This window comes from Ranitomeya variabilis, chromosome 4, assembly GCF_051348905.1.
Source record: "Ranitomeya variabilis isolate aRanVar5 chromosome 4, aRanVar5.hap1, whole genome shotgun sequence".
NCBI classification, from domain to species: Eukaryota; Metazoa; Chordata; class Amphibia; order Anura; family Dendrobatidae; genus Ranitomeya; species Ranitomeya variabilis.
This window is the reverse complement of record NC_135235.1, coordinates 495,069,488-495,093,579: the sequence shown is the minus strand read 5'-3', so window position 1 is coordinate 495,093,579 and position 24,092 is coordinate 495,069,488. Positions and strand designations below refer to the sequence as shown.

Genomic DNA, 24,092 nt, shown 5'->3' with positions numbered 1-24,092 from the left:
TGTTCTGCGTCCATAGCGTCTTGTGTAAGCTCTGGTAGCATTGACCGGAAGAGTTTCTTAGAAGCCTCGTTAGCGCAGTAGGTAGCGCGTCAGTCTCATAATCTGAAGGTCGTGAGTTCGATCCTCACACGGGGCACGTATTTTTTTAATACATTTGATTGTCTCTCGCATCAATACTTGGCACTGCCACGGGTACTCGGGACCGGAGTGTGCGGCTGCATGTATTTTTATGCCGGGTATTGATGTGAGTTTCTCGCATTGCACAAGCGTGACCCCGGTCTTATACTGTATATTGTCAGCCCGGTTGGTTGGTGAATATTGTTGTTTTTTTATTGTTTTCACACAACTCCAGTACCCTATAATATCTATTTTAAAGTAGTGGACAGTCCCTTTATTCACCTTTGGTGCCGGTTACGTTCCAGAGTGCCGCACTCGCTCTCCCAGGGCTCGCGTGACATAATAATGTCACGCGAGCCCTGGGAGAGCCAGTGTCATGCCAACCCATTGGCGCCCCGCGATCATGTGACAGGGGCTCCGATGGGTGGGTCTTATGACATGCTTCCGTAGCCGATCATGTTAAATGCCGCTATCAGAGATTGACAGCGGCCTTTAACATGTTAACAACAGTGGGTAGATCACAACTTCCCCCGCGGCTGTTAGAGGCACATGACAGCTGATCAGATCCGCTATCATGTGTCGGGAAAGATGCGGGCTCAGCGCCGGAGCCTGCGTCAAACAGAGGGAAACGACCTATGATGTACCTATACGTCATAGGTCGTGAAGGGATTAACAATGTGTGGTAATTTCAGCATCCAGGCAGTGAACCAATGACAATATTGGACACTTCCCTGTCAGAGACGAAAATAACCAGGAGGAGAAAGAGCTGATCTCACAGAGGAATTCAGTCAGTAATGGAAGAAAAATGAAAAGGATATTAAGCTCCAGCAGGACAGCCGCTCTCTGGCAGATCGCTGAAACTTCATTTTTATTATTTATACATTACCAAATGGTTCATGGACATGATGTAGATATAGTGACAGTGTGAAATTTAAAATCCCATACACTTTGAAGGTTTATCATTTTAAGTGCATATATTTTAGACATCAGGGGTGCACAACCTGTGGCCATAGCCCATGATACGGCCCACGATGCCATTCTGTGTGGCCCCCAACCATATAGACAGAAAAATGCTTGTCTGACAGGTTATCGTAACTACATGTGGGCCGCCACACACAGAAGAGGAGCGGCAGCAGCTGAGGAGCAGGGAGTGGCAAGTATTAATGGAGATGTGAGACCTCTGTGGATGCCTCATAGATCAGGAGAATGGGGTCTCTTATCCTGTTTGGTTCCAGAAAGGAGTGTGTGAATTAGACAGGTGGTCTTCCATGTCTCTGGGTTCACTGTAGTTTATGGGAATTCTGAGTCATTAGGCAGTAAGCAAAGTAACCCATGACCTATTGTAGAAAGCCATGTGCAAGCATGACCTCTTAGGCTACTTTCACACTAGCGTTAACTGCAATCCGTCACAATGCGTCGTTTTGCAGAAAAAACGCATCCTGCAAAAGTGCTTGCAGGATGCGTTTTTTCCCCATAGACTAACATTAAGCGACGTATTGCGACGGATTGACACACGTCGCAACCGTCGTGTGACGGTTGCGCCGTGTTGTGGCGGACCGTCGGCACAAAAAAACGCTACATGTAACGTTTTTTGCCGCCGACGGTCCGCTTTTTCCGACCGCGCATGTGCGGCCGGAACTCCGCCCCCACCTCCCCGCACCTCACAATGGGGCAGCGGATGGCATCCGCTGCCCCCGTTGTGCGGCGTATACAACACTAGCGTCGGTAACCTCGGCCCGACGCACAGCGACGGGCCAAGCCCGACGCTAGTGTGAAAGTAGCCTTACTCTTTAGGACATATTCACACAGTTTACGAGGATGTAACTGCAACTCCTAAATTTATGGTCATGGCAAAAATGTCACCCCTTTCATTTTTATTGCGGCCCTAGGATTGGATCAGTGTGAAAATATTGCCCTTGGGCCAAAAAGGTTTTGCACCAGTTATAGATTGTAAGCTAGCGGGCTGGGCCCTCACTCCTCTTGGTTTGTGTTGAATTATGTGTTATTCTATAATATTTTTATTGTCTCTACTTGTTCCCACCTAATTCTTCTGTGGAATATATTGGGGCCATAGAAATAAAATGGTTACTGTTATATAGCACCTGTCTTGCTTTTTTGGATGAGGCTCTGGATTAACGTCCTGTTATTGATAAATGCACAAGAATTGTTCCCACTTCCCAACGTTTCACCACAATCACAGCTTCATCACAGGTGGTCAGCACTGGCTCCTGGGTTCACATCCCACCAAGGACAACTCCTGAAGGAGTTTGTATGTTCTCCCCATGTTTGTGTAGGTTTCCCTACAGTGATGATGTACTAACAGGGAGTACAGTAGAGACATCTGGACATGACGGTGCAAAGTTTCACCAGTGTCATCTCATTGTATATTTGGGAAAAAGGCAGGTTCTAAAACAATTAAGTCTCACTAATTATGATAAAAAAACCTCTGAAGGTTACATGTTCCCTTTATCTCAAATGACCTAAAACGAAGGAGTAAAGTAAGAAGATATTTTCTGCTTATAAGAAAAGCCTTGTAGAATAACGCCGGGCTCATCATGTATCCAGTACAAGCAGCAGGAAATATTATTGATGCACATGAAGAGACAGATAATAACTTCCAGAAATAGAGCCCTCTTAGCAGTGCGGACATGTGGCTTCATTAGTAATAATCCAGAAATAAAACCATAGGCGTGCCAGTGTGGAAATATTTTGGCAGCAATATTTTCCTCCCCATCCTTAGCAGAGATCAGTAGCTCCACTGTATCTGATATATGTTAATCTTGTCTTGGACTTTATTACCTGGGACTTCTCAGTGTAACATACAGGAAAAGTCCTATGTGCCATCACTGCCGTGAATCCTTGGTGTTTTATTAGTCCCTGTTCAGTACGGTTTGGAGGTATCCATATACCAGGACTAATGGTACAGCAATATACCAAAACTTAAAAATCTGTACGCCCTCTCATTTTGTATTTTAAAATCGATCAATGGGGTAATCACCATGAAAAGGGTGACCTTCTTATCTCCCAACTCAAGAAAAAAAAGAAAAGTATTTCATCTTGCATTGGAACAAGACCAGACGAGAATACGCTACAGAAGTAGAAGAAAAAGCCAAGTCCTCCTCACCATCCTCCTGTGCATGGAGGGTTGTGGATTCAGGGGAAAATCCAGCACCAGTTATTGGAAAATCATGACAGGTTTCATTCTATAGCCCCAGACGTACTTAAGGCAATGATGAAAGATATGTCCTCCAACGCATTTCGGGTAGCAAATACTTGGAATTAAGGATTATTAGCAATTCGAATCGCGTCAGTCTCTGTACGGCCGTAGAAAATCGCAGCAAGCTGCGTTTGTCACCGTATTGCGCAAAAAAATCGTCAATGAAAGTCTATGGGGGCGAGAAAAATACGGATTACACACGGACCATGCGTGTGACTTGCGAGAAATAGGCACCGGTGTTCTAAAGAAAAGCTGGCAATTCAGTGCGGTGTACAGTAAAATCACACTGACAGAATAGAATAGGTAGAATAAATGTCTACACATAGATATATATATATCTATCTACCTATTCTATCTATCAGTGAGACACACACATATATATATATTTCAGACAGCGCTAGATATCATAAAAGCCGGTAATTCAATTGCCAGCTTTTGCTCTCTCCTTCCCAAACCCGACATGATATGAGACATGGTTTACATACAGTAAACCATCTCATATCTCTTTTTTTTTGCATATTCCACACTACTAATGTTAGTAGTGTGTATGTGCAAAATTTGGGCCCTCTAGCTATTAAATTAAAGGGTTAAATCGCGGAAAAAATTGGCATGGGCTCCCGCGCAATTTTCTCCGCCAGAGTGGTAAAGCCAGTGACTGAGGGCAGATATTAATAGCCTAGGGAGGTACCATGGTTATTGGCCCCCCCTGGCTAAAAACATCTGCCTCCAGCAACCCCAGAAAAGGCACATCTGGAAGATGCGCCTATTATGGCACTTGGCCACTCTCTTCCCACTCCCGTGTAGCCGTGGGATATGGGGTAATGAAGGGTTAATGTCACCTTGCTATTGTAAGGTGACATTAAGCCAGATTAATAATGGAGAGGCGTCAATTATGACACCTATCCATTATTAATCCAATAGTACCAAATGGTTAAAAAAACACACACACATTATTACAAAGTACTTTAATGAAATAAAGACACAGGGTGTTGTAATATTTTATTAGACTCTTAATCCACCTGAAGACCCTCGTTCTGTAAAAAAGGAAAAATAAAAAAAACAACAATATCCCATACCTTCCGTCGTTCTGGTCACGTCCCACGATGTAAATCCATCTGAAGGGGTTAAATCATTTTACACCCAGGAGCTCTGCTAATGCAGTGCTCGTGGATGTAAAACCCCGGGGAATGAATGGAAAGCAGGGGAATGTCCTGTAGTTACCTTGAGTTGCGGTTATGCGCCCTCTGCTGGATGTCCTCATATGAACTCGAGCCTGGGAAAAGTTCCTACGCTAGAGTTCATATGAGGACATCCAGCAGAGGGCGCATCACCGCGACTCGAGGTAACTACAGGACATTCCCCTGCACTCCATTCATTCCCCGTCTTTTTACAACCACGAGCACAGCTGCTTTAGCAGAGCTCCTGGGTGTAAAGTGCTTTAACCCCTTCAGATGGATTTACATTGTGAGACGTGACCAGAACGACGGAAGGTATGGGATATTGTTGTTTTTTTTATATTTCCTTTTTTACAGAACGAGGGTCTTCAGGTGGATTAAGAGTCTAATAAAATATTAAAACACCCTGTGTCTTTATTTCATTAAAGTACTTTGCAATAATGTGTTTTTTTAACCATTTCGTACTATTGGATTAATAATGGATAGGTGTCATAATTGACGCCTCTCCATTATTAATCTGGCTTAATGTCATCTTACAATAGCAAGGTGACATTAACCCTTCATTACCCCGTATCCCACCGCTACAGGGGAGTGGGAAGAGAATGGCCAAGTGCCAGAATAGGCGCATCTTCCAGATGTGCCTTTTCTGGGGAGGCTGGGGGCAGATGTTTTTAGCCAGGGGGGGCCAATAACCATGGTACCTCCCTAGGCTATTAATATCTGCCCTCAGTCACTGGCTTTACCACTCTGGCGGAGAAAATTGCGTGGGAGCCCATGCCAATTTTTTCCGCGATTTATCCCTTTAATTTAATAGCTAGAGGGCCCAAATTTTGCACATACACACTACTAACAGTGTGGAATATGCAAAAAAAAAAGGGATATGAGATGGTTTACTGTATGTAAACCATGTCTCATATCATGTCGGGTTTGGGAAGGAGAGAGCACAAGCCGGCAATTGAATTACCGGCTTTTATGATATCTAGCGCTGTCTAAAATTATAATATATATATATATATATATATATATATATATATATATATATATATATATATATATACACACACACTGTATATATGTTTTAACGAACATTTGAGCACATAAATCCATTAGATGTCGGTTTTGCAAGCCTGTGAGAAAATATCGCAGTACGGATGCCATACAGATTACATACGGAGGATGACATGCGCAAAATACGCTGCCACACCCTGCCTACGGATGACATACGGACCACTATTTTGGGAACATTTCTGTGTATTACGGCCGTGTCACGATATGGTATGAAATATCATAAGTTAGTTTTCTTGCTAGCATGCGGGGGCTAAACCCCCCCTCTCTCTGGTTCTCTTTCCTTCCCTGTGTTTCTAACTGTCTGTGTAGCAGAGCTTGCCTTGTGGGGGAGTTTTATTGACGGAAGGTATTTACGACGGTCATAGCTGCAAGGGAAATTTGTGTTAGCAGGAACTGTTAGAGAAACTTCTAGAATCATGAAAGTCTTTTGTTCCATTTTTGTAAGATATTACGCAAACCGTTTACGTTAAAAACACGAAAATAGATGTTCTTATTCTCTCTCGGTGGATCTATCAATGACTCTAATCACAGGCTTGTAGCTCCCTCTGGTGAAGAAGTAGGGATTGCTCTGTAAATAATAGGACATATTTGATCTCATAAGAAAGCTCATGTTAATACAAGCTGAATGCTGGGTGTGCTATGATTCTGATATGTACTGGAACGGAGTTATAAGCATTAGACCAATTTGTATTCAAAGTACTCAGACTGAAAGGTAGGAGGATCTGGAAAAGCCAGCCCTTTCTGTGATGTCACTAGCTGTAGGTCTTAAGTTTGTGGCCAGATCCCCAGCTCCTGTTTCTTGTCTTTTCCTGTGAGGCCTGAGCAGCACGACAAATGAGCTGGGATGTCTGGTTGCCTGCAATGCAATGATCTGAGAATATGTGAGTGTTATCTTTTCTTCATTTAATCCTTTTAGTTTCATAATTACCTTGTACATATTTGCAATTGTCTCATTTGTAACATCTTTGTAAAATATTTTATAAACACTGCCTAAAAATCATTTATGGGGTATACTCTTTAATACTAGTTCGTTCTTCCTGCCCTAAACCGTACCCTGTCTCTGAAGGGAATTACGCTACTGTTTTGGGTTAGCAGCCGAACCCGTTTAATCGGCGCTGGTGGCAGCTTACCGTGTGCCGGCTGTTGGGGGGTCACTGTAGCGACTGCGGCTTGATAATTATTGTTCCTGCCTGAGTGGGAGTAGTTATCGCGTTGCTGTAGTGCGCCCAATAGCCAGTACATAGCAGGCAGCCTTTCTGGCGACTAATTACCCCAGGTGCAGTACCTAATCTGACCTGAGAGTAAGGGGGGCGCCAGAGAGCTGCAAGTGTTAAGTGGAACTGTAAGCGGGATAGACACAAATCCCTGCAGTTCATGGTATATTGAAGAGCAGTGGGATACCTAAAATAAGCCCCTGCTGTAAACAAGAGGTCAATAGCCTCGTGGGTGTTTTTTCATCACATTGTGGCAGTGGAGGGATAACTAGGATAAGCCCCCCTGCACATGTGATAGCCGTCTGCTGGTCTAAAGTCACCCCAATCCGTGACATATTGTGGGCAGCGGCTAAGGGATCTTGACAGTCACGGTGTGAATCGTGACAAATTGGTGGCAAGGCGGTGGGATATTAGAGCATTAGTGATTTGGTTTGAGCAATCATTCCTCTCACTAAAAACTTGCAGAAAGTTCTTGCGAGAACTCTGCGCAAATAAGTTTGGAGAACGAACTCAGTGTTTATTAGTTGTGAGACAATTGTGTACTGGTAATTATCCCTTCCCTTTTTCTTCGTTTTTCTATCCTATCTTTTATTTGGCAACCATGGTTGTGCTGGGAGAAACCTTTTATGAGCAGCAGACCAAAGACACCCTTGTGGCCTTGTGCAAGTCACAGCACATTGACTATGCAAACAAAAACAAAAGCCAACTGGTCGCAGTCCTGATGCAATGGGAAGCCGCTCTAGACCACTCACAGAGCCCAGAAGCCGCAGATGCCAGCACCAGCGAACATGGTGCTGCAGCAGAGGTCCAACCACTGAATGCTCGCCCCGTTAGCAATCCGGGCGAATTGGACCCCCACCTGCAGGCAGCCTTGAAAGAATTCCCCACTGACGACCATGAGGGACGTCGGCAGCTGATTCAGCAATACCGGCAGGAGGCTGAGGCCCGAGCCGAGCGAGAGGCCCAGCGAGAGGCCGAGAGAGCTGAGCGAGAGGCCCAGCGAGCCGAGCGAGAGGCCCAAGCGGAGCGGGAGTACCAGCTGCAGATGGCCCAACTGCAAATGCAGGGGTCGTCCCAGTCCAGCCGTGAGCCCAGCAGCGCTCAGACGCCAAAGCCCCGGCCCGACCACTTTCCTGTTATGGAAAAGGATGGGGACTTGGACACTTTTCTGCGGGCCTTTGAGAAAGCCTGCAGGCAGTACCAGCTGCCTACACAAGAATGGGCACGGTACCTGACACCAGGGCTGAGAGGAAAAGCTCTGGAAGCGTTTGCTGCACTCCCTCAAGAACAAGATGGTGACTATGAGGCCATCAAGCAGGCTCTGATAGCCAAGTACCAGCTTACACCCGAGGTGTACCGTAAAAAGTTCCGGACCCTCCAACGTGGCCCACACGACAGTTACAGTGATGTGGTGCATGGACTGGGGACCCACTTTGACCAGTGGACCCAAGGACTGTCAGTGACCACCTTTGTACAGCTGAGAGACCTGATGATCAAAGACCAGTTCTTCCGTCTTTGCCCAACTGAGGTGCGACAGTTCGTGATGGACAGAGAACCCAAAGACGTGACGAAAGCAGCGCAGATTGCCGATGCCTATGAGGCCAACCGTAGATCGGAAGTGCGGAAGCCAGTCACCACCAGCTGGAGAGGGGGTAAGCCTGCAGCCAACGCCAGTACCCCTGCCAGCCAACACACCAGAGGTCCTGTCCCCGTGGCCAACAGCACCAGACCTACCACCGAACTTCGCCAGTGTTACCACTGCAGGCAGACTGGACACCTCAGTCACCAATGTCCAGCCAAGCAGAAGAACCCCTCATCCCAGGCCCCAGGGCCTAATGCAGCTGTTCTTTTGGTGGGTGGTGTGGTTGGGAGGGTGTGTGACAACGTACAGCCCGTCACTGTGGGAGGTCGTGTTGCTACAGGCCTCAAGGACACCGGGGCTGAACGAACCCTCATCCGACCCGAACTGGCGGCCCCTGAAGAAATCATTCCGGGGAAAACCCTAACTGTCACTGGGATTGGGGGCATCAGCTGTCCCTTACCGATGGCCCGGGTTTTTATTGATTGGGGTGCCGGGAGCGGGGTGAAGGAAGTGGGGCTGTCTGATAATTTGCCCACTGATGTTTTGTTGGGGACTGATTTGGGGAGGTTGGTTGCATACTTCGTGGATGACCCTCCTCCCCAATCTACTAATGAGGGTAAAGTTAACCCTGATGATGATGATGATGATGATGATGGGAAATCGCATGTGTTACCTGACCATGCTTTATCTTGTAGTGATGCATCTGTTAACCATTTTTTCCCTAGGATTGATGGTGAAAATGTTGTACCTGTGCCAACTGTATCTGATAATAATGTTTCTGTGAAAGTTGATGTGTCCATAGGTACAGGAGTGCTCAGCCACGTCGCTCTGCGGAGTGAGACGGCTGAGGAACCCCTAGCAGGGGCAAGTGTCGGTGCTACAAGAAATGGGGAGATACATGGGAACCGTGAGCAAGGTGATGCCATGCAATTGACCAGTGCCACCGAGGAAGGTAACTGGCCCATAAGTAGCAATGCTCCTGAGGTAATGGGGGTGGATGGGGAGGTAGAGCCCATAGCAGCGTCGGCTGTTGGGTCTGTAGAAATCCCCGGGGAGACAGCCTACGTAGCTGCTGTCACCCGCAGTCAGAGTGCCCGGAACGCAGATACCTGTCTGCCTTCCGGACCCTCCTCAGTCATCAGTGTGACTGAACCAGAGGTGGACCCAGTGCAGGTCCCAGAGGGCTCCCGTGGGGAAGGGACCCTGACATCGCTTTTGGCTTCCCCTAGCCAGGAGTTTCAGGCCGCTCTGCACACAGATGCGAGCCTAGAGAGTTTGAGACAACTCGCCGGGACGCGCTTCTCCGAGACTGATAAGGAGAAGGTGTTCTGGGAAGGAGGAAGGTTGTACCGGGAGACAGTACCCGGGGAATCACAAAAGGAGTGGTTGAGGGAAAGACAGCTGGTCGTCCCACAGCAATTCCGGGGTGAGTTGTTGCGGATTGCCCATGAGATCCCGCTAGCTGGACACTTGGGTATCAGCAAAACTAAGGCCCGGCTGTCTCAACACTTCTATTGGCCTAAGATGGGGACAGATGTGTCAAACTACTGCCGCTCCTGTGTCACCTGTCAAAGAGTGGGGAAGGCGGGGCCTGCTCTTAAGGCTCCCCTGATCCCTTTGCCAGTGATAGAGGAGCCTTTCCAGAGGATTGCGGTGGACATTGTGGGCCCGCTGGCCGTCTCCAGCAGCTCTGGAAAGCGATTTATTCTTACTGTGGTAGACTACGCTACCCGGTACCCAGAGGCAGTAGCTCTGTCGTCAACTAGGGCAGATAAGGTGGCGGATGCCCTGTTGGCCATCTTTTCACGTGTAGGATTTCCCAGGGAAATGCTTACTGATCGAGGGACCCAATTTATGTCTCACCTAATGGAGGCTCTCTGTAAGAAAATGCAGGTGAAGCACCTGGTATCGAGTGCGTATCACCCACAGACCAATGGCTTGTGTGAACGTTTCAATGGTACCCTCAAACAGATGCTACGCATGCTGGTTGAGACACAAGGGCGCGACTGGGAGCGGTACCTCCCACACCTGCTATTTGCTTACCGAGAGGTTCCGCAGGCCTCGACGGGGTTCTCCCCCTTCGAGCTCCTGTACGGCAGGCGAGTCCGGGGACCCCTTGGGTTGGTAAGAGAATCCTGGGAAGAGGAGCCGAACCCTTCTGAAGTGTCCATAGTGGAGTATGTCATGCGCTTCCGTGACAAGATGCAGACCTTGACGCAGTTGGTGCATGACAACATGACGCAGGCTCAGGCTGATCAGAAGCACTGGTACGACCAAAACGCCCGGGAGCGGACCTACCACGTGGGTCAAAAGGTGTGGGTGCTGGTTCCTGTACCAACGGATAAGCTTCAGGCAGCCTGGGAGGGCCCGTACGTCGTCCACCAACAGCTCAACCCGGTCACCTACGTGGTCACGCTTGACCACGCTCGGGGTAGGCGAAAGGCCTTTCACGTCAACATGATGAAGGCTCATCACGAACGTGAACCTTTCGTCCTACCGGTCTGCAGCTTACCCGAAGACGGGGAGGAAGACACCCTCCTGGACATGCTGGCCCAATCCAAGGCCCGTGGGTCCATTGAGGACGTGGAGGTAAACGCCTCGCTAGATGAACCACAGCGGTTGCAGTTGCAAACCACACTGGAACCCTTCCGGGTCGTGTTCTCCAACCGACCTGGAAGGACTGAGTTAGCCGTCCACGAGGTGGACACCGGGAATCACGCCCCACTACGGCGAACACCCTATCGAATCTCTGACCAGGTGCAGCAGATTATGCGCCAGGAGATCGATGAGATGTTACAGCTGGGGGTGATTCGACGGTCAAAGAGCGCGTGGGCCTCACCTGTAGTTCTCGTGCCAAAGAAGGACCGGACCACCCGGTTCTGCGTGGACTACAGGGGGCTCAACGCCATTACAGCCTCTGACGCGCACCCAATGCCGCGCATCGAGGAGCTGCTTGAGAAGTTAGCTGGCGCAGAATACCTGACAATAATGGATCTGAGTCGCGGATACTGGCAGATTCCCCTGAGCCCCGAGGCGCAGGAGAAGTCCGCCTTTATCACACCCTTTGGACTGTACGAGTCCACGGTCATGCCCTTCGGCATGAAGAATGCCCCTGCCACTTTCCAGCGGATGGTCAATCTCCTGCTTCAGGGACTGGAGAAGTACGCTGTGGCGTACTTAGATGACATTGCCATCTTCAGTCCCTCCTGGGATGAACACCTGCAGCATCTCGAGGAGGTGCTCGGGCGAATTCACCGAGCAGGACTGACTATCAAGCCGGGAAAGTGCCAGATGGGCATGAGGGAGGTTCACTACCTGGGGCACCGGGTAGGTGGAAACACCCTAAAACCGGAGCCTGACAAAGTGGGCGTGATCGTGAACTGGCCCACTCCCAGGAACAAGAAACAGGTGATGTCCTTCCTGGGCACTGCAGGGTACTATAGGCGCTTCGTGCAGCACTATAGTAGCCTGGCAAAACCTTTGACGGACCTCACCAGGAAGAAGCTACCCCACATCGTCAACTGGACAGATGGCTGTGAGGGGGCCTTCCAGGCGTTGAAAACCGCACTGTGCAACGCCCCTGTGTTGAAAGCAGTCGACAGCAGTCGACCATTCTTGGTACAGACCGACGCCAGCGAGTTTGGCCTTGGTGCTGTGCTCAGCCAGGTGGACTCGGAGGACCAAGAGCACCCCGTGTTGTACCTGAGCCGGAAACTTTTGCCGAGGGAAGTGGCCTACTCCACCATTGAGAAGGAGTGCCTGGCCATAGTCTGGGCCCTGCAGCGCTTGCAGCCCTACTTGTACGGGCGCACCTTCACTGTGGTGACCGACCACGACCCCCTGCGCTGGCTAAGCACCATGTGTGGAACCAATGGCAGGTTGCTACGCTGGAGCCTTGCCCTTCAGCAATTTGACTTCACCATTAAACACAAAGCGGGCAAAGAGCATGGTAATGCAGATGGACTCTCCCGCCAGGGTGAACCCACGGAGGTGCGCATGGAGGCATACCGAGAGGTCCTGCCGCCGTAGCGCACGCCAAAAGGGGGAGGTGTCACGATATGGTATGAAATATCATAAGTTAGTTTTCTTGCTAGCATGCGGGGGCTAAACCCCCCCTCTCTCTGGTTCTCTTTCCTTCCCTGTGTTTCTAACTGTCTGTGTAGCAGAGCTTGCCTTGTGGGGGAGTTTTATTGACGGAAGGTATTTACGACGGTCATAGCTGCAAGGGAAATTTGTGTTAGCAGGAACTGTTAGAGAAACTTCTAGAATCATGAAAGTCTTTTGTTCCATTTTTGTAAGATATTACGCAAACCGTTTACGTTAAAAACACGAAAATAGATGTTCTTATTCTCTCTCGGTGGATCTATCAATGACTCTAATCACAGGCTTGTAGCTCCCTCTGGTGAAGAAGTAGGGATTGCTCTGTAAATAATAGGACATATTTGATCTCATAAGAAAGCTCATGTTAATACAAGCTGAATGCTGGGTGTGCTATGATTCTGATATGTACTGGAACGGAGTTATAAGCATTAGACCAATTTGTATTCAAAGTACTCAGACTGAAAGGTAGGAGGATCTGGAAAAGCCAGCCCTTTCTGTGATGTCACTAGCTGTAGGTCTTAAGTTTGTGGCCAGATCCCCAGCTCCTGTTTCTTGTCTTTTCCTGTGAGGCCTGAGCAGCACGACAAATGAGCTGGGATGTCTGGTTGCCTGCAATGCAATGATCTGAGAATATGTGAGTGTTATCTTTTCTTCATTTAATCCTTTTAGTTTCATAATTACCTTGTACATATTTGCAATTGTCTCATTTGTAACATCTTTGTAAAATATTTTATAAACACTGCCTAAAAATCATTTATGGGGTATACTCTTTAATACTAGTTCGTTCTTCCTGCCCTAAACCGTACCGTCTCTGAAGGGAATTACGCTACTGTTTTGGGTTAGCAGCCGAACCCGTTTAATCGGCGCTGGTGGCAGCTTACCGTGTGCCGGCTGTTGGGGGGTCACTGTAGCGACTGCGGCTTGATAATTATTGTTCCTGCCTGAGTGGGAGTAGTTATCGCGTTGCTGTAGTGCGCCCAATAGCCAGTACATAGCAGGCAGCCTTTCTGGCGACTAATTACCCCAGGTGCAGTACCTAATCTGACCTGAGAGTAAGGGGGGCGCCAGAGAGCTGCAAGTGTTAAGTGGAACTGTAAGCGGGATAGACACAAATCCCTGCAGTTCATGGTATATTGAAGAGCAGTGGGATACCTAAAATAAGCCCCTGCTGTAAACAAGAGGTCAATAGCCTCGTGGGTGTTTTTTCATCACATTGTGGCAGTGGAGGGATAACTAGGATAAGCCCCCCTGCACATGTGATAGCCGTCTGCTGGTCTAAAGTCACCCCAATCCGTGACATATTGTGGGCAGCGGCTAAGGGATCTTGACAGTCACGGTGTGAATCGTGACAGGCCGTAAAGAACAGATCGTATTTTCATGCACTGAGTGTGACACCGGCCTTAGGCGCTGATGTGGATTCATACTGGAAGCCATAGTGGTCTGCAAAATCTGCCATACAACAGATCTGAACTAAGCCTGTTGGACCCCAATGATGTATTATGTGGTCTGACGTGACATAAACCCTGCCAGAGCTGCTGAATGCAGGCAAGACCATGCAGGCTTAATCCCTGTAGGTCTACATACATTACAAGTGAATCATGTATGTATGGAATGGACCGCACCCATTGTTACCTGTTGGACAGCTGTCAATGATCATATAAGCAATCGCCCTGAGAATAAATGTTTTTGCTCTAGTAGTAAATGTGTACATGACATCAATACTGTGACAATAAAAAAAATACGTAGGACCAAATAAGTGCAGTTATTTAAGTTTTATGCAGATTAAATATTACACTGGTTGCAGCTACTGGTGAAAAGTCAATGCAATCACAAATAGGTGTACAAATAAAACAATTTACAATGCAATAATAGCAATGAAAGAACATGGAAGGAGACAAGAAGAATTGATGAAATTATTACATTCTAATAGGGTTTAAGTCAGTAAACAATATAATCCTTAAGGGGCAGCTTTCTATAAGGGTCCGGCTAGAAGGATACACCAGGGCTTAGTGCATCGGGGTTCTCTTTGCAGCGTTATCCAGGTGGGCAGGCGATAGGTTCGCAGAAAATGAGTAAGATCTGGACTCGTAAATCTCCATTCTGCAACTCCAGCATGACACCAAGTCCAAAATTATATGGAGGAATATTTAGGAAGGTCTTTATCTCGTGGGGGGGATCACTCTGAAGGTTGCTGGATGACAACTAATATGTAGTCTTTATCTGAAAAGAAAAGAGATGAAGAAAGCATTATAATGGAGTAATATCTGACAGCTACAAGTGGTGAAGAACATGGAGTGTGGCCGTGCTACCATGGATTACCGTTCATACCTATAGATGTATTTATATTCAGTAAGGTTGATGAAGAATACAAACCCTTTATTGATGGCATTTTATAGCCTGAAAGGGCATGTGATAGGAGGCACCAAGAAACCACTTGGCTAGGGTATTTAGAGGGCAGGTACTGAATCTTTGCCCCATCATGTCGGAAAGCTCAGTTATTGCTCTGTCTGACCTGGTGGCTACGGAAGAGGATCAATAAAGAGATGTAAAATCTAGCACGCATCTTCAAAACAGACTGTCAGACTTGTTCAAAATTCTTCTTGCTTTTGACATGGGGAAAAAAAAACAAATTAAAAAAAAAAACAGAGGCACTAGGAGAAAGCCTTAAAGGGAACCTGTCAGCAGGATTGTGCATAGTAACCTACACACACTGTCAGGTTGGTGCCGTTATACTGAATAAAATGATACCTTGGTTGATGAAATCCGTCTTGTGGTTGTTTCTTAATCTTTATTTTCAGTTTTTAGTTAATGATGTGCTCGTGTCCTAAGGCGGAGTTCATGTATGTGGTGCTCTGATTAGATATTTGTAATGCAGACTGCTGACCAGTCACTGACCTGCCCCCTGGTTTGCATAATATACTAATGTATGTATTTGAAAAAAAAAATGTCACTTAATCAAAATGGCGGCGCGTGCGCACTCTTATCGGTTAGTGCCTATTACCTTCCTGTGTTTCAAAGGGAAAAAAAATCACCATCAATATGGCGCCGTCGGGTGTGCCTGCACATCAGCATCTATCGTGTTCAACAAATGAACCCATTTTTGGAAACTGGACCCCTCAAAGAAATTATATAGACCCCCAGGTGCTTCACAGTATACAACATAGAGCCGTGAAAATTAAAAAAAAAAAAAATCTAATTTTTCCCACGAAAATGTTCTTTTATCCCCAATTTTTTAATTTTTACAATGGTAACAGGAGAAAATAGACCCCCAAAATTGTGCAATTTCTCATAAATACAGATACCCCATATGTGAAGGAAAACTACTGTTTGGGCGCACGGCAGAGCTCAGAAAGGAGGTAGTGAAGTTTTGGAAAGAAGACTTTGATGGAATGGTCTGCGGGCATCATGTCACGTTCTGAGATCCCCTGATGTCCCTAAACAGTGGAAAACCCCCCAAGTGACCCTATATTGGAATTAATCTAGTGTTTTCCTAGTATGTGAATTCTATAATATGGTGGCACACGTGTCTGGTGTAGAGTGCATCAGGCTGGCACATGTGGCTAGTGACAAACCTGGTCTGTGTATAAAATAATGCTTCAATCTGTACTACACATCCATGGGCTACTAAATTCATTTCTGTCTTGCACAACTTACATACGCCAACCAGATACTCTCTACACAACTCGCGTGCACCAACCTGAGGCACTCTACACTAGTCACGTGTGCCAGCCTGATGCATTCTACACTAGTCACGTGTGCCAACCAGATGCATTCTACACTAGTCACGTGTGCCAGCCTGATGCAATTTATACTAGTCACGTGTGCCAACCTCATGCTCTCGACACAACTCGCGTCTGCCAGCCTGATGCACTCTACACTAGTCACGTGTGCCAACCTGATGCATTCTAAACTAGTCACGTGTGCCAACCTGATGCATTCTACACTAGTCACGTGTGCCAACCTGATGCATTCTACACTAGTCACGTGTGCCAGCCTGATGCATTCTACACTAGTCACGTGTGCCAACCTGATGCATTCTACACTAGTCACGTGTGCCAACCTGATGCATTCTACACTAGTCACGTGTGCCAGCCTGATGCATTCTACACTAGTCACGTGTGCCAGCCTGATGCATTCTACACTAGTCACGTGTGCCAGCCTGATGCATTCTACACTAGTCACGTGTGCCAGCCTGATGCATTCTACACTAGTCACGTGTGCCAGCCTGATGCATTCTACACTAGTCACGTGTGCCAGCCTGATGCATTCTACACTAGTCACGTGTGCCAGCCTGATGCATTCTACACTAGTCACGTGTGCCAGCCTGATGCATTCTACACTAGTCACGTGTGCCAGCCTGATGCATTCTACACTAGTCACGTGTGCCAGCCTGATGCATTCTACACTAGTCACGTGTGCCAGCCTGATGCATTCTACACTAGTCACGTGTGCCAGCCTGATGCATTCTACACTAGTCACGTGTGTCAGCCTGATGCATTCTACACTAGTCACGTGTGCCAGCCTGATGCATTCTACACTAGTCACGTGTGCCAGCCTGATGCATTCTACACTAGTCACGTGTGTCAGCCTGATGCATTCTACACTAGTCACGTGTGCCAACCTGATGCATTCTACACTAGTCACGTGTGCCAACCTCATGCTCTCGACACAACTCGCGTGTGCCAGCCTGATGCATTCTACACTAGTCACGTGTGCCAGCCTGATGCATTCTACACTAGTCACGTGTGCCAGCCTGATGCATTCTACACTAGTCACGTGTGCCAGCCTGATGCATTCTACACTAGTCACGTGTGTCAGCCTGATGCATTCTACACTAGTCACGTGTGCCAGCCTGATGCATTCTACACTAGTCACGTGTGCCAGCCTGATGCATTCTACACTAGTCACGTGTGTCAGCCTGATGCATTCTACACTAGTCACGTGTGCCAACCTGATGCATTCTACACTAGTCACGTGTGCCAACCTCATGCTCTCGACACAACTCGCGTGTGCCAGCCTGATGCATTCTACACTAGTCACGTGTGCCAGCCTGATGCATTCTACACTAGTCACGTGTGCCAGCCTGATGCATTCTACACTAGTCACGTGTGCCAGCCTGATGCATTCTACACTAGTCACGTGTGTCAGCCTGATGCACTCCACACTAGCCACAGTTGCAGTTATTTTGGCTAAAGGTTATGCAACCAAGTATTAGGCTGAGGGTGCTAATACTTTTGTCTGGCCCATTTTTGGAGTTTTGTGTGAAATGATCAATGTTTTGCTTTTTGCTTCATTCTCTTTTGTGTTTTTTCATTTAAGACAAATTAAATGAAGATAATAATACCAAAGAATTTGTGTTTGCAATCATTTTCAGGAAGAAACTGAGTATTATCTGACAGAATTGCAGGGGTGTCAATACTTTTGGCCACAACTGTATATATACCGTATATTTGGTAAAATAAAAATCAAACTTAATAAGCTAATGTCAGTGTTAAAAACAGAAAAAAGAAAATTACTGAGCACCTGCAATGGACACTAACCCTGACTATATTCATTACAAAATACCAAACTCTGATTACTACAGTATATTTGGGGAGGGTTGTATATGAGCATGCTGTAGATTAACCCATTAGCCAATTTCTTGTAATGGCCTGACAAGTTCACTTTAATGTGGATTTGTTAGATCATCCCTTATACTATTTGCTTCTTATTACGAACACTATATAGCATTTTCATGAGAAAGCCCACTATATTGCACACACCCGTCTCTCCTCACCCACCAACAGGTCACTGACAGGTCTGTCCCATATGTGAACATTGGGAAAAAGAAGGAAATCATCTGGAGCAGAATGGGGAGTAGCCGACAGCAGCACGCCGGACTAGTCACATCTCTCTCCATTTTCCTGGACGGATTTTTCAACTACTTTTTCTCATTCCTGGTTGGAATTGTGCAGCCAGGCTCGGATTCATGCTGCCTCTGGTGTGGGCAGCATGAATAACCCGACAGGTTTCCTTTAGACTGGCACACAGTGACTGCCAGCTCTGCAGCAAGCTCCAGTGAAATACACTGGGTGAATGTGATAATACAGTAACAATACCTGGAGCAATCATAATCTCATTCTTCTTGGATCGGACCCTGAGGAAAGTCAGATCGTTCTGGGGGTCAATGTCCCGCACAGAACTTCGGGCCTTCATCACTAACTGATGCATTAGACCGGCATATTGTGCAGTGGTGGCATTATCCATTGTGCTCTTTATGGGAATTCCTGAAAAATAGAACAACACAAATGTTGTAAGACAGTCAAAACAATGCAAGATGGCCATACAGCTTAGATGGATGTAAGGCTATAGGTAGCTAAACTTATAGCTATTCCTCCTGAACCCGAGCACAGCCTTCTCAGCCCCTGCCACGTTCTTATGTCAATGGGGAGGGGATTAAGCGGCTGCCAGACACCCTTGGCCTTGCCATGTGGGAACAACCGATGCCCAATCTCCCTCTACAACTCAAGTCATGGATTAGATGATCAGCTGGTTGAAAATGTGGCACGTTTTGCTGATTTTTATCCCATGGGTTCCCCCAAAAAATGCAAGTTATCCCTAACATATTCACAATGGCCACAGAATTATGTCCCACGTGTGATAATATAGATAAGGCAGCCACCCCTTTAATGACAGGTCTGCACTCACCTTCTGAGTTGACAATTATAATTCCCTGTACACCCTTTTGGCTCTGGATCCTCTTTAATGTTTCCTCAACGTCTGCCTGTAAAACACAAGAAAGGAAATGAGTCTTCTAGCTTTACAGGCGCTGAACATCAGGTCTCCTGAAAATCAGGGGGGCTGGAGAGCCAGAATACACAGAAAACTCACAGCTCAGGGCCAGTGGGCAAAAGGCTCTAATTCCCAGTGGGCTTACCATGCCAGGGTCACTCATCATATCACATGTAAGCTTGGTCCAATTTGTAGAAGGAGACAATACAAAGAAGGCGTTTCAGAAGAATGTTACAGCCTTATTGTCTGCTCCTAGAAAAAGGAAAATCTACACCCAAACCGCGCGGAGCTTCTACTGTCCCATCATCAGACCTGTGGCTATGGATCGTGCCTGTCCCAGTATATCACTGGGACTACATAGGCGACACATCTACCGGGAATCAGCACCCAATAGATCTAGGATACATCATCTTAAACACGAGTGCCCCTCCCCCTCCAGCAAAGTAACTGGAGGTATTTGGAGGGCTGGATATGGAATGGAGACACTGACCCCCACTCAGGTGAGCACACGCGGTGGTGGCGTTGTGTGTGTGCGCTGACACTCGCCCTTTTTATATTGGTAGAATTATTGCATTCCCTGCACTCCTCTTTTTCTTACTTGCAATTTATGAAAGGTCTTACTATGAAATCACAATCAGTGGATGTATATTCTACTAGGGAGGATTGCAACATGGGTGTCACACTAACGGGCAGAATTCCCAGCATCACACACATATATTGTCATGTTACCCAGAGATACAATGAAAAGGGGTCTGTGCACTGCTGCCGAGACGCATCTAATAAACCTAAAGGGGAATGAATGATGCAAGTCTGTGAGGGTCCAGGCACAGCCTATCCTGCCCGCCCTGCACTGCCACCACTACCCATCCTCAATATCCTGTGCTGCCACCACTACCCATCCTGCCAGCCCTGTGCTGCCACCACTACCCATCCTGAATACCCTGTGGTGCCATCGCTACCCATCCTGCCAGCCTTGCGCTGCCCCCACTGCCCATCCTGCCAGCCTTGTGCTGCCACCACTACCCATCCTGAATACCCTGTGCTGCCACCACTACCCATCCTGCCAGCCTTGCGCTGCTGCCACTGCCCATCCTGCCAGCCCTGTGCTGCCACCACTACCCATCCTGAATATCCTGTGCTGCCACCACTGCGCTGCCACCACTACCCATCCTTCCAGCCTTGTGCTGCCGCCACTGCCCATCCTGCCAGCCGTGCACTGCCGCCACTGCCCAACCTGCCTGCCCTGCCATCACTACCCATCCTGCCAACCCTGTGCTGCCGCCACTACCCATCCTGCCTGCCCTGCTGCCACTGCCCATCCTGCCATCACTACCCATCCTGTGCTGCCACCACTACTCATCCTGCCTGCCCTGCGCTGCTACCACTACCCATCCTGCCATCACTACCCATCCTGCCCGCCCTATGCTGCCACCACTACCGATCCTGCCTACCCTGTGCTGCCACCACTACCCATCCTGCCCGCCCTGTGCTGCCACCACTACCCATCCTGCCAACCCTGCGCTGCCACTACTACCCATCCTGCCCACCCTGTGCTGCCACCACTACCCATCCTGCCTACCCTGCGCTGCCACCACTACCTATCCTGCCCGCCCTGTGCTGCCACGACTACCCATCCTGCCCACCCTGTGCTGCCACCACTACCCATCTTGCCAGCCCTGTGCTGCCACCACTACCCATCCTGCCCGCCCTGTGCTGCCACCACTACCCATCCTGCCCGCCTTGTGTTGCCACCACTACCCATCCTGCCCGCCCTGTGCTGCTATCACTACCCATCCTGCCCACCCTGCGCTGCCACCACTACCCATCCTGCCAGCCCTGAATTGCCATCACTACCCATCCTGCCCACCCTGCCACTACCCATTCTGCCAGCCCTGCACTGCCATCACCACCCAACCTGCGCGCCCTGCCACCACTACCCATCCTGCCTACCCTGTTCTGCCACCACTACCCATCCTGCCCGCCCTGCCATCACTACCCATCCTGCTAGCCCTGCACTGCCATCAATACCCATCCTGCCCGCCCTATGCTGCCACCACTACCCATCCTGCCCACCCTGTGCTGCCATCACTACCCAACCTGCACGCCCTGCAACCACTACCCATCCTGCCCGCCCTATGCTGCCACCACTACCCATCCTGCCCACCCTGTGCTGCCACCACTACCCATCCTGCCCGCCCTGTGCTGCCACCACTACCCATCCTGCCCGCCCTGTGCTGCCACCACTACCCATCCTGCCCGCCCTGCGCTGCCACCACTACCCATCCTGCCCGCCCTGTGCTGCCACCACTACCCATCCTACCTACCCTGTGCTGCCACTACTACCCATCCTGCCCGCCCTGTGCTGCCACCACTACCAATCCTGCCCGCCCTGCGCTGCCACCATTACCCATCCTGCGCGCCCTGCCACCACTACCCATCCTGCCTACCCTGTGCTGCCACTACTACCCATCCTGCCCGCCCTGCGCTGCCACCACTACCAATCCTGCCCGCCCTGCGCTGCCACCACTACCAATCCTGCCCGCCCTGCACTGCCATCACTACCCATCCTGCGCGCCCTGCCACCATTACCCATCCTGCCTACCCTGTGCTGCCACTACTACTCATCCTGCCCGCCCTGTTCTGCCACCACTACCCATCCTGCCCACCCTGTGCTGCCACCACTACCCATCCTGCCTACCCTGTGCAGCCACTACTACCCATCCTGCCTACCCTGTGCAGCCACTACTACCCATCCTGCCCGCCCTGTGCTGCCACCCACTACCCATCCTGACAGCCCTGCGCTGCCATCACTATCCAACCTGCGCACCCTGCCACCACTACCCATCCTGCCTACCTTGTGCTGCCACTACTACCCATCCTGCCCGCCCTGTGCTGCCACCACTACCCATCCTGCCAACCCTGTGCTGCCGCCACTACCCATCCTGCCAGCCCTGCACTGCTGCCACTGCCCATCCTGCTATCACTACCCATCCTGTGCTGCCACCCCTATCCATCCTGCCCGCCCTGCCACCACTACCCATCCTGGCTGCCCTACCACCAATACTCATCCTTCTTGCCCTGCGCTGCCACCGCTACCCATCCTGCCCGCTCTGTGCTGCCACCACGATCCATCCTGCCCGCTCTGTGCTGCCACCACGACCCATCCTGCCCGCCCTGTGCTGTCACCACTACCCATCCTGCCCACCCCTGTGCTGCCACCACTACCCATCCTGCCTGCCCTGTGCTGCCACCACTACCCATCCTGCCTGCCCTGTGCTGCCACCACTACCCATCCTGCCTACCCTGAGCTGCCACCACTACCCATCCTGCCAGCTACACTCCCCCTTCCCAGACAGGGCCTATACTGCATGAGTGATGATTATAGAGCCACAGAGATGGCCACTTCGCTGGTCACTGCCCCGCAGAGCCGCCTGGCCCGGGGCAGTGTGTGCACGTCTCACCGGTAGATACAGAATACATGGAGCTGATGAGACACTGACAGCCAATGATCTCATGTGGTGGTGATGACGCCCCCCAGTAGCCCTTCTCCCGGGTGCTCGGTACCAGAGTCCGTGCTGCTGTATAGCACACACCCGGTCCCGGGAATCACTCACCATAGCGGCCGTCTTCCCTCAGTTCCGCTGTCACTACAATACAGGGCGCATGCGCAGAGACTGGCGACACCCGGCGACCAAACCCTGTGTTGTTCCTCCCTGATCCTGGAGCTGACTGCAACTGCATGGAGTCTCCGACAGCTGGAACCATCTTGTTGAAGCCATGGCGCAGGCGCAGTGGCCATTGAGAAAATGGCCTAATATTTGTTCCTATTCCCAGCTCAGTGGTTTGTTGTGTAGAGCTGGCATTATAATAACACGAGGTCTATGGGGTCCAGTTACGTTGTGACTTGCATTTCAAAGATGACTTCTGAAACATGAGAGCTGGTTGGTTGCTCTAGGCTACTGCGCCAGTGTTACTGTGCATCTAAATGTCATGTCTGTACTTGGGTCATGCTTTGGCCGGGGTCATTACAGAAGTGTCCTCACAAAACCAGTACAAAACCCAAATCGGTGAAAAGTCGGTATATTTAAGGTGGTGTCACTGAATATCAAATCTTATAAGACACAAATCTGTGAACCTTGGACTGGCGAGTCAGTGTGGATTTACAAAAAACCTTGAGGCCACGTGCACACGTTGCGGAAAGTGGTGCAGATTTTTCCGGACTGATTTTGGTAAATCCGCAGGTAAACCGCACTGCGGATTACCTACGGAATTACCGCGGCTTTACCACGATTTTTTTGCGGATTTTGTGCGAATTCCACCTGCGGTTTTACACCTGTGGATTCCTATTATGGAGCAGGAGTAAACCGCAGCGGAATCCGCACAAAGAATTGACATGCTGCAGAATACACAACGCTACGTTTCCGCACATTTTTTTCCGCAGCATGGGCACTGCGGATTTTGTTTTCCATAGGTTTACATGGTATTGTAAACTCAGGGAAAACTGCTGCGAATCCGCTGCGGCCAATCTGCTGCGGATCCGCAGCAAAATCTGCAATGTGCACACATACCCTGATACGCAGAGGTCACTAGGCAGGAGATTGTTTGTGGCTTCTTGTGCAACTACTAATATAGTCATTTGTCTCCACAACATCTAAAAGGGTACGTTCCCACGGTCAGTGCTTGTTCAGGTTGTCATGCAGCTGAATTTCCTCATGTCAGTGCACTTGCTTTTTTTTTATTCATTTTTTGACACAGTTGTTTTTGTATAGATAGATATGAGAGAGATATAGGTAGATTGATATATATATATATATATATATATATATATACAGTACATATAATAGATC

The 24,092-nt window shown here is 49.0% G+C and overlaps 1 protein-coding gene and 1 non-coding gene across 3 annotated transcripts; one reads left to right on the top strand and one right to left on the bottom strand.

The window, feature by feature from the left end:
• The first annotated feature begins 63 nt into the window (after nt 1–63).
• On the top strand, nt 64–136 carry TRNAM-CAU (transfer RNA methionine (anticodon CAU)). The gene has a single exon. It is a non-coding gene; the product is annotated as a tRNA-Met (tRNA).
• A 14,095-nt stretch (nt 137–14,231) lies between these two features.
• On the bottom strand, nt 14,232–23,008 carry DYNLRB1 (dynein light chain roadblock-type 1). Of its 2 annotated transcripts, none has more exons than XM_077251969.1 (4): nt 22,860–23,008; nt 19,162–19,237; nt 18,573–18,740; nt 14,232–14,694 (listed from the first exon to the last, which is right to left on the bottom strand). In XM_077251969.1, the coding sequence occupies exons 1-4, from the start codon at nt 22,860–22,862 to the stop codon at nt 14,651–14,653; spliced, it is 291 nt and encodes a 96-aa protein (XP_077108084.1). In that variant the 5' UTR covers nt 22,863–23,008; the 3' UTR covers nt 14,232–14,650. The 2 variants fall into 2 exon arrangements, with proteins under 2 accessions (XP_077108084.1, XP_077108082.1); XM_077251967.1 differs by lacking the exon at nt 22,860–23,008 and adding an exon at nt 22,707–22,775.
• Between the last annotated feature and the right edge of the window lie 1,084 nt (nt 23,009–24,092).

Coding starts and splice junctions, on each gene's coding strand:
- DYNLRB1 (XM_077251967.1), bottom strand. CDS start 22,760: ATGAGATCATTGGCTGTCAGTGTCTCATCAGCTCCATGTATTCTGTAT. Junction 19,238..22,706: donor CATGTATTCTGTATCTACCG/GTGAGACGTGCA, acceptor TGTGTTTTACAG/GCAGACGTTGAGGAAACATT. Junction 14,695..18,572: donor TGAGATTATGATTGCTCCAG/GTATTGTTACTG, acceptor TTTTCTTTTCAG/ATAAAGACTACATATTAGTT.